Here is an 11,250-nt window from a genome sequence, read left to right as displayed (position 1 = left end):
ATAAGGAGGCCTCTAGGCAATCTGCGGTACTATTATCTCTTGGAAAACAAATATAGGAGGGAACAGAGAAAAACTTTTTTTTTTTAATTTAACATCAGTTCAGGAGTCAATTGTGTGTAACACAGTGCCTGTGGCCACGCTGGCTTCAGGTCAAAATCCAGAACACACCTCTGGCTTCTGGCCTCAGCACAAAGAGGTTTCTGGAAATCCTCCAATGTCAACAGTGAGTCTGGCTGTCCAAACAAACATGCACTTGCAGTGGCAGAGGTGTATCAAAAAGATGGCCGATGCAGCTGCCTAAGGAGCAACCTGCTGGAAACCATCAGCCAAAGTGTATTTCTATCCTTCCATATGTAAGGAATTCCTTCCCATAGGACAAAAGGATGCCATGGATAGTAACTGTAAGTCTAGAAAGCAACTGGACAAATGCAGGGAATAAAGTCTACCTGGGTCCATTAAGCACAATAACAAAAATCCCTCGGCCACATTGTACTAAAGATAGAAATATTTAGAGGAGGTATCAGCCCACAGTTGCACTGATTCTGTAATCTGTCTCAGGTGTCCACTACTGTCCATCACTGGCAGCAGGGCACTGACCTACACAGGCCTCAATGGCACAAAATGTGTAACATTTCTGGATTGTAGATCATGTTGAAAAGCAGTCATGAGTATTTGCTTGAACACTCGTGTTCACTGTCTGTGAACCGCAGCCACAGACACACACCATTTTCCTCAGGTGAGCAGGCCCCTAGTTTCTACATTAACACAAATGCATCACTCAAAGCCTCTCAGAGGAAAAAATGAAAGAGATTATTTCATCAACTCCCATCTTGCAGTCAAATAATGCAGGGCCACACCAGGATACCTAAAATAGCAATTTATTGGAAAAAGCATTATGACTATTTATAGATGCTGTGACATGATTAGTACCTGAAAAAGAAGAATAAACTGGCAACCTACAGTCCAGCAAATCAACAATTCCCACTGAGCTCACAAAGTCAACGATCAACACAGAAGTTGTAAATCACAATATTATATTTATTTCAAAACTCCAGAAAATGCAGACAAAACACAAGCATCTTTGCATACAGAAAAGGCAATTCAGTTTGCTTAAGGCTTTGATATAATTTAACACTGTTTATGAAACTCTATCCTGCCTGCCACATGCAAAAGGCCAGTAGCAGGGCTGCTGTAGGCAAAGCCTACAGATGTGATTACTCTTATAGTTTGTTCAGAAGCTCTCGCTCTCTGTTTAGAGTGTATGCATGTTATGGAAAAACCCACCATGCTGCTGAGATGCGCAGTTCTCTTCAAGGTTTATAACTGGCCTTCCTAACATCTGAGATTTCACAGGATAAATTTTGAGAAATGTCAAGGTTTTGATAATTGCAGGACATTCACCACTGGTAGCCAGAAAGGACTGTATCCACAGTCTAAACACAAAGTCCAAAATGAACCTGAGAACACATAAATCAGACGGCACTGTGCTCTTCCATTCCTTACCCATACAGGTAAAAATAATACAGGACATGAATAGGTCCCTTTGGATTTAGGAATGGGCTTAAAGGGGCATTTGCTGCTTAAAAAATTCCTTTGAAAGCTAATCCTTTGTCTGTCTTGATTTATCTTTTGATTCTCCCTCCTCTGCATTGCAATCACTAACTGCAGCCAGTAGCTTTTCCCTTGTTGTTTGTTTTTAATTAAGTGATATCTGCTCTTTTTACCCATCATGAACTAGCTGCTCTTGCACAGTCCCCTCAAGTGACTGAAACACTCTCATGAGGTCCGCAGCAAAGCTCTTTTATGGCTCAGCAAGAGAGAAAAGGAAAGCACATCAGAAACTCAAGTTTTCTCCTTTCACTCCTGAGATTAGTTCTCTGTAAGCAAACAGCTTGATCAGCCAAAAGCCAAGATGCCACCTGACAAATGTCTCTTTCAGCTCCAGGGGAAAATGGCCTTTGGAAGGCACCTGAGCTTTCGGGCACTTAATCATCAGAGGACCACACCTCTTTTAGTAGAGGTAATGAATTATACAGGCACCCACAGCAGCATGGTGTGTGAGTGCATTCCCACTGAGGGCATTCTGCTGTGTCTCTGGCAGAGCCCACAGCTAAAATGCTGGTTTGATGCCTAACAGTTCAATATTGTTGGTCTTCTTGAAACAAGACCCACACTTGGTATTGTATTTGAAGTTTCCAAAAGGCTGTTATTCATCATTTGATATAAGTCCCAGTTTTCAAGAACAGTCATGTTCTCCTTCTCCTCTAAAGAAAACAGCTGCTCTCAGTAGCCTTTCAAAAACAGACACCATTTAAGAGAAGTTTTTTTAAAGATTGGCACCCACAGTAGTTTCACTATATGTTCACCATTCTTCAAATGCACCCTCAGATCACAAATGATAAGCATCTGCTTTCTTCCCAGCCTGTATTTTTCTAATTCAATTAGATTACCAGACACATTTTAGCTTTGGCCCTTGTATAGGCTGGTTTTAAAGAAATGTTACACAAAAGCAACAGGAAGGTGAGGAAATGATCTTGGGGTCTCCAGGTCACATTGTCCAGCTGCTAGCTGAGATCAAGACATAGCACGCCCCAAAATGTCTCACCTCAAACAGAAGAACAGCTGCAAACAGAAACCTGGATCTTTCTCTAAATGACATTTCTCAGTCAGACGACAGAAGCGTTGATCTCCTGCACACTCTGAATTAAAAGATGTTTATTTTCACTGTGCTGTGCTGGCAGCAATGCCTGTGTCCCTTTAGACTGCTTGTGGAATGGCAAAGATAAAAGCAGCATTTTACAGCTGCAGAAAAGTCAAGGAGATAAAAAACTCACTGTATGACTGTGTGCACTTTCATCATGTTCCCCTGCCCGTCTCAGGTGAGACTAATAGTCTGCCAACACTTGGACGTGACTCCTGTCAGGCACCAGTCTTGCTAATTAAGTACTTTTGGCTTTCTCAGCATTGAACTATGGGAGCACAAAGGAGATAATGCAAGCCACAGAGAGATCAAGAGAGTCTGTGTAGCTGAGGACCTGGTCTGGAATGAAGGAGCAGGACCATCAGGAGGGTCAGCAAGTGTTCTTCTAAAATGGCTGGTCAATAAAAGACTACGGCATAGGTGTGGAGAAAGGCAATGATAGTTTTTCGCCTCTGCTGAATTATTAGTTTATTTTAAAGAGAACAGGGACATAGGGTGGGGTGGTTATCAGTGCAAGGCAGCAGCACGGGGAGCCAGATGTTCACTCTTTCACAAACCAGACCTCATTGCGTCGTCCATAAGGCTTCATAGGGGGGTCATAACCATTGCACAAGTAGAAATCCTTGCGGTATGCAGCTTCACTCCCCAGAGCAGCCTTCAGCTTGGCAGCATAGTTCACGTAATCCGCCTCTTTGGCATAGCCACCAAACTGCCTGTAAAGAGAGGTGTTGAGCAGTCCTGGCAAAGCACAGAAAGGGAGAGAGAGAGAACAATATATAGCCAGGGTATATTTAGACACGCATTTTGGTCCAGGTCCTGCCAATATGTACTCATGCATGCACTGTTCATTGTGAACCAGCACACTTCAACTTCATCTGTGATAGATGACGTCTCAACGGTTACACAGCCAGGGTGCAATCATCCATTGGCAGACCCCAAATGGATCCCCCCAAACATCCCCATGTGTATCACTCAGCAGAATGGCCCTGCCCTTTGAATCAACACCGTATCAGAGGAACAACTTTCTAGGACACAAGGTTATGTCCGTCAGCTCAGCCCACAGTCCTAACACCAACGCTATCAACAACCATATTCACTGTGGTGTTAACAATCATCTGCTGGAAGCCTGATCATAAAGGAAAGCCAAACTCTAGCTAGCCCAAGAAAAAGGGGAGACATTGGCAATTATAGCACATGATGCTATTTAAAAGGAGTGGGCTGGAATGAGTCTGGTTTATGTCGAACTCCCACCAAGAGGAACTGTTTTCACATCAGCCTGCATCTCACCACCTTGCTTCAGGGCCAAGCTTTGAGACAAAACAGCCTGATATGGCAGAATTGGCCCACGCCCAGAGCAAAGGCCAAGCAGCAATTGCAGGCAAGTTCAGAGTCAGCCAAAATAGTTCAAGAAAGGAAGCAGAGGAACTTTCAAATGGTTAAAGACAAGGTGAAGATCTTAGTGCTAATGTTATGCTAGTTTTCATTCAGGCTGCCAGTCAAGAGCCAAAGACATCCAAAGGTGATTTGAAGCAATGAAATGGTTGCTTGTTTCCATGGTGAACTCTAGTGTGAGTCCATCTAAATGAGACTTTAGCTGACACCTGTAGTTTGACATGAACCACATCAAAGGATGTTCTTGATGACTATGAACCATTTGGATCCCAGTAAGTGGGGAAAATAATAGTTTTTGTATAACAGAAATGACTCAGTATCTTTCAGGGCTAACCTCCACACTAGTTTAAACCAGTGGAAAAAAGTCCATATTCCAAATCAGTGCAACATGACTAAAGGTAAGAAATTAAATAAAACACCTGTCTTCAGTGTAGACATACCCGTCCATCTCTACCACATGCACCTTTGTCCAGCAAGTCACTGGTAAAACAAACACTGCACTTCAGAGCATGCTAAAAAGACCTCAGCGCTTAGGACTGGAAATCCCAGGATGCATTTCTTACGTGGAATAAATGGTCATCCCCTGTCTCTCTTCAATCTTAATGCTTTCATCAGTAGGATGAGGAGGGTTGTCTTGAAACTGGCTCGGGATTCGCAGAGACACTTTCACTTTCTGCTGAAAGGAGCCATCTTCAGCAGGAAAAGCAGTGATGGAGACAGGAGCAGTCATGCCCATACCAACCCCTGAAAGAGACCACAGACACTGCTGAAGAAGTCAAGGTTCTCAGGAACTCACAAAATTAACAGGAGATTCACAAAAGCTAATTTTAGTTTAGGAAAACTCCTCATACTGAATTTCTTGTATATTCAGTCAGGAGTGGGCCCCTCTGGGGCATGCAGGCAGAACAATCATATCAGGCTTCTGCTTGGGCCAAGCTCTCTCTCCACACAAGGGCCGTGGGAGACAAGGCCCCCAGGTGATCTCTGGAGCACTTTTTATTAATGGTGCTGGTTTTGTGGTTCTTGGAGACACTCTGTTCTATTGACAAATCACTTCTAACACAACAGGGTCTATAGTTCTGGGGCAGGCCACTGGCACATAAAAATCTAAATCAGCATTTAAATTGATACCATCTGCACTTAGTCATGAACCCATAGCCAACACTGGGTGACAGAAGCTTTCTCTTAAACCCTTCCAAATCCTTCCAGACATCCAACAAGTTCCAGTACCCCAAAACATAGTGCTGTTATGGTTTTAAACAGAACTGACCATGCTGTCCACACTCCAGGAACAGCATGCTTTTTCCCCGCTCATTAGCACCAAGAGCCATCACATGGTACTGAAGACCATTTTTCTTCACTCTTCTTGCAGCAGTAAGGAACCTCCAAACCTCAGGATCAGGCAGCCACAAAAACAACTGAGATCAACCCATCTTTCTCATTTATTTTCCTTTGATACCATAGCTGTGTTTGTGTCCCATGTTATAGAAGGCACCTTTTCTGCTACAGCAACGGGGATCATCACCTTTCCAAAACACACTGCTGTAAATGCCATTTCCCACTGCATCCAGCTCCTACTCCCACAGAGACTATACCAGTACCTCTACTAGATGCTGGAGAAAGGTGTGTGAGCACATGTATACGCCTCAGAACTACTCTGTAGTCGTCTCCTGCTATAAATGGTTAAAATGCACTTACTTTAGTAAAATGAGAATTAGAAGCAATCACCTGGAAGCACTGTTATAAAACATTATGAAATACCATTAAAAAGGAAGCTTCAGTACCCTTTCATGAATAAAAACTGCTAGATAAAATGTCAAGAGCGGTTATTTCACTGCCTACAAGGCACATCACAGAACCCGTGTCCCAGATACCCTGGATTTCATCAGCTACTGCTCACCCAGGGAGCTGTGATAGATACATGTCTGCCTGTCCTCATGTTGTACCAGCTGCAAGGTAACTCATTCCTGCTTAAACAAATAATTTTTGACATTTTACTCTGAAACAGAGATGGGTTATAAGTGGACTCAGCATCAGTTGGTTGGGCACGATTTAAACTGGCGAGTTTACTTCTCCCAGTGATGAGCCATGCCCATCACAGACTCCCAGTGCCGGGAGCCACAAGCCAGGCGGACCCGCGGTGCCATCGCCTCCATCCATGCTGCCTTCACCAAGCCTCAACCACAAACATCCGCCAAGCCCCCTGGGGCAGGCAGCATCTCTCACCCTTGTCGTTGCTCCCTCCGACGTACTTGAGGAGCTTGACTGCCCCTTCCTTCGAGGCTTCGTCGAACGGCTTCCCCACCAACTCCACCGCCGCAAACCGCCCGCCCTCGCACGCTCTCTCCTCGTAGCTGACCTGCTCCTGGGGAAGGAGGTGGGGGATGGAGACGCTGCCAGGAAGAATGCGCTGCCCGGAGGTGATACTCTCTTCCCCTCACAGCGCCTCATCAGTCCCCGCTGGCGCAGAACCCCCGCAGGGAACAGCGCCGGCCGCCCGCCCCGCCACAGACCTTCTCGCCCTTGCTCAGCACCCGGCAGGGGCAATGCCTCCACCGTGCTCAGCAGGAGTTCTTCACCATGACCCAGCATGGTGCCCACGCCCGCTCGCTCCGGGATGCCGCTCGGCTCGGCTCTGCCCCCGCTCGGCTCGGTCGGCCCCGCTCGGCCGCGGTGGGAGGGCCCGGGGCCGCCCCGCCGCCTGAGAGCGCGTGCCATCGGCCCGGGGCGCGCCCCGGGGCGCCTGCGCCGCGGGGGCTGGGGCCGGAACGGCCGGGACCGGGCGGGGGAGCGGGCACCGCGGGGAGCGGGCACCGCGCGGGAGCGCGGCACCGCAGGGGGAAGCGGGCACCGCGGGGAGCGGGCACCGCGGGACGGGACCGCGCGGGGAGCGGGGACCGCGGGGGCTTGGGGCAGCGGGAGGCGGGCCCCGAGGGGGAGGTGATGGAGGGCGCCGAGAAGTGTGAGGAGTAACGAAGTGCGGGAGCAGATGGTACTCGTCTGGAGGAGAGAGATAGAGGGGAGAGGAAGTACTGGCGAAGCGCGTAGAGTGGCACAGTGCTCCTGCAACTGCAAAATCATAACTTTTTTTTTTTTTTAATTTAATAAAAAGAACTAAAGGGGAACACAGTCGGTTTTTAGGTTTTTAAGACAGTGAATTTGAGGCAGTGCTCTCTGTCTCTGGATGTTGTAAGGTTTAGGAGAGGGGTAGATCTTAGAAGCCCCTAATGATACTTGGTCTCCCTTGACTGACCACCCAGCCAGTCACCTCTGCTTAAAATTCCGTCCAAATCCCATCCCAGAAATACACGTAAATGAACACAACAGGGAGCTTAGATGACTTATGTAGCTGGATATATTTATATGCATAGAAGACTTAGACACTTCATGACCACAAGTGTTTTTTTGTTGTGTAAGCCATGTCAAAGGACAAGTACTAGCTAGAGAAAGTGTCTTGCACAGGATCTTTCAAGAAGAGGTTAGCAAAGGCAGAAATCAAATACCAGTCCCTAGGAATCAGTCCCATGGATCAGACCAACTTCCCCAGGCAGATGAGACAGTCACCTCGAGGTCATTGCTCAGCTGGACTCCTGCCTACTCAAATGGAAGGTGAGAGGTGCAGAAGTAGGCTGACACATAACTTTCCTATACTCTTAAAGAGCAAAAAAGAAAACTGTAAAAGAAATATGACATTAAAGCTTTTCCATCTAAAGAGAGAGGACCGTGCAAAGGCAAAGAAGTTACAGAAGCTGGCTGTGATCATCAGATTGAATAGGCCGTGTTCGGATCAGGGAGCTGGGCTAGAGCCTGGCATGGACTTTCACAGAGTGAATGACAGGCTGCTATCACTGGTGACAAGGCCACAGACCTGGTAATTTATTAACCATTTATATTTTTTTGTTTATTCACCATTATGCAAGAAATTGCAGAATTGTAGTATACATACGTTGCATACTGCAACTTATTTTTTCTCTTAAGGCAAATGGTTTCTCCATTGTGCTGAGAAGTTTTTGCCAAGAGTACCAACTTGCACATATAGGTAGGAACACATGGACTCCTTTGTTTCTGGCAGAAGCTGGTGGTAAAATGGTAAAAAGTAAAAGCATACAGTGGTCTGGTCTGGCCTCCCATCTCCAGCCATCTGTGACTGAGGGAAGTCTCATCTTTCTGTTTCAAGTAGTCCTCAATTAATTTTATACTAATTCAGGTTGCCTGATAGAATGCTCATGTCTAAGATATACCATGAAAGCTGACATTTATGTTGTATTCTTCCTCCAGATAGGCCAAAATAACCAGCAGTCCCTACAGTCCTGAACAAAGCATCCCTTGGAGGGACCAGCAGTGTGTGCAAGCATGCAGCTGATTCTACAGCACAGCCTAGTAGCTCTAAGTGCAGAATAACAAGTTAGGAGCCTTTCTCTCCTGTTATTCCTTGTAATTTATGTAAATATATTCTGGGATCAAAATACTGTACATTTCCTGAGAAATTATGATGACAACTTCAACAAAGGCACAATTGTATCCTTTTATCTGCCTTTTCACAGTCTTGATTTTTCCCTTCTGTAGCTAAACTGTGTTTCAAATTGCCAAGCAAAAGCCAAGGAGAGAGTTTCCAAGTTAGAGTTTTGTTATTTTTTGAAAACCTGAACTCAGAGAATTTACATCCGGGAAATATTTATCAGATTGTCTCATACACTGCTCATATCTGCCCACTCAACTAACTCCCAGGTTGCAGCCAAAATTCTTACTGTGTTATTTCTTCTGGTTCATTCTAAAGATTTCATATGAAACTAGTTTTTTCCCCTTTCCCTCTGGAGGTTATTGTAATGTCACTGAATTTCCTTCCATTAACTCAGGCTTTGGGAATCCTTAAATAGCTTGTCTGCATCCTCAGTGCTTATGACTGGATAGTGTTTGCGAAACAAACTATCATGCCAGCCACCCCCACAATCACTTAGACATGATCCATTCTTTATTTCTGTTCTCATAAATTGCTTCATCCAGACCTTAAAAAAAAATAGTTTTTTTTTCCTCCCTGCCTCTCCTGTCTATGTTTCAACAGATTTCGTGTACACAATATGACTGTTGTGTGAAAATCTCTGTATTGGATTTATCTTCAGAGACCTGAAGGGCAAGCCCACTCTATCCTCTGTTCAGTGCATAATTTGATTTCTGCACTCTTTTATATCACCAGCTTTATTGTCAGGAAGCCACAGGCAAGGACAAGCTGAAGTCAGTGTATTCTGGGTAATCCCCAAGGGACCAAAGTCTTTGGGGTGCGTAGTTGTTAATTTTCTACAGATCTTAATTGTGCTAAAGGGTGTTGGGAAATGTCTTGAGGTCAGTGCTTGCATGTGGAGAAAATACTCTGTGAGTTAGACACCAATTGAAATCTGTGATTTTGGGGATTGAACAATCTCTTAGGCTATTTTGGAAAATCCTTCTAGACACCTATCTATGCCATTCGATGTCTAGATAGTTTTGAAAAAAAAATCCTGTGGTTCCATGGGTCTTGGCAGAAGTCAATTCAATGTCTTTCAAAGTGCTGGAAATTCTGAACATATCTGCTGAATAACATGGTTCTGAGTGCACAGTCTCAGGTAGCTAAAAAACCCCACTTTTGCAGAAGGCGGATGTTCAAATTTGATCCCTAGCAATTAACATATCTTCAGTCTTGAAGGATGATGCACAGACCAAGGTTATCCAACCCTACCCACCCTCTGAACATGTGAACACGAAGAACAGGTTAAGGTTATATTTTGAAACAAAGCTTCCTCTCCTTCTCCCTGCCCAGCTGGAAGTGCCAAGTACTAATCCATCTTTCTGCATTCATCAGTTGTTCAACTCTTTTGAAGTTCAAATTCCCCAGCTGTTTCAGATGGAGTGCTTTAAAAATAGGATAGAAAGAAATTCACCTGATCTTTGTAGAAAGAGCTTCCTCTGGTAAGCAGAAAGAATGACTGTATAGCCTAGAGGTATTCACACACAAGTGGACTGAGCTTGTCAGCTCTTTTTGCTTGGGACACAAAGAGCCATCGCTGAAGAACAGGGTCAAGTCTCACCTACTGACCTAGGTTTGGAAGGCAGCAGCAAAATGCGGAAATTCTGGTCTCCTTCGAGAAGCTGACTTGCATGTGCTTTGCTTTATTCTCTCCAGCAGCATCCCACTGAGAAAGGCTTAAGCAGATGAAAAAATTAAAGACTTGCCCTTTCTCCAGGTAGACAATTAATTAACTGCTCTGAGGTCTCCTGCGAACGTACAACCTTCTCCTATGGATCGGAAGTCTCCGCAGCTGAGTATTTCCACGCCTTTGGCTCTGCAGAGCATTCAGTCGAAGGGGAAGGATGGTTTTGCTGATGACATTGAGGCGTTCATTCAGTTCTTCCAGCCTTTTCCTTATCGACTGGACTTCCCTCACGAGATTGTCCACAGCCGCAGAGACAGGGCGGAGACTACAGATAGAGTAATACAGGAGAGTAACTCAGTTTAGGGAGTGTTCCTGAGCATGCAATGTAATTTACCATGACCTTGTGTTTCCTAACAGGTAAGGGCCCTTAATGATGAAAGAGCTGCAAACAACCATTAAAAGATGCTTCCAAAGCTTCCCTTCCCCTTGGGTGTTGGGAATTCATCTGAGGTGCCACATCTGAACCCAGGAAACCATGAGCTTCAGGATCAGCATGGGCAACATGGTCTTTCTACCGTCTGATTTTAATTAGTATTATTTAACTAGGAGTAGACATGGAGTCTGGGCCAGCGATTCCCATGCAGTACTGTTAGTCTTCTACATTTCCAATGAACCAGTCTGTGTCCTTGCCAGCAAACTCTTAATTGTAAACCCAATGCAGGAAAAATGGCTGGGTAGTCTCATTACATCTTCCTGGACTAAAGTTAGAACTTTCCAAATACAGGATTTAATATCATCCCTGTTAATCTTAGGCATCAATGAATTTCAGCACTGTCAGTGTAAAAGCTGTGATGAATTCTGTGCTAGAATCAACAGCCAACATGCAAACAGGGAGAAATCCACTTGATGTCAAAGGCAACATATAATCTATGAACTATATCCTCCTAAAACCCTAATTTGTACAGATATTGTGTGACCTTTTGACTAGTGCCTTTTTTATTCTTCTAGCCTTTTCAACTGGTTCAATGG

The 11,250-nt window shown here is 45.0% G+C and overlaps 1 protein-coding gene across 1 annotated transcript; it reads right to left on the bottom strand.

Annotated features, from left to right (window-relative positions):
• Window positions 1-862: 862 nt before the first annotated feature.
• On the bottom strand, window positions 863-6,685 carry HEBP1 (heme binding protein 1). Its single transcript, XM_008931494.3, is given in 5 exon segments — window positions 863-3,414; window positions 4,657-4,837; window positions 6,320-6,458; window positions 6,607-6,630; window positions 6,632-6,685. Coding segments are annotated over 5 exon segments (570 nt in total). The 3' UTR covers window positions 863-3,242.
• Window positions 6,686-11,250: the final 4,565 nt, after the last annotated feature.

Source organism: Manacus vitellinus, unplaced genomic scaffold (assembly GCF_001715985.3).
Source record: "Manacus vitellinus isolate BGI_N305 unplaced genomic scaffold, ASM171598v3 scaffold_5_pilon, whole genome shotgun sequence".
Taxonomy (NCBI): Eukaryota; Metazoa; Chordata; class Aves; order Passeriformes; family Pipridae; genus Manacus; species Manacus vitellinus.
Note: the sequence above shows the minus strand (reverse complement) of the source record. Positions and strands in the feature narration are given on the sequence as shown.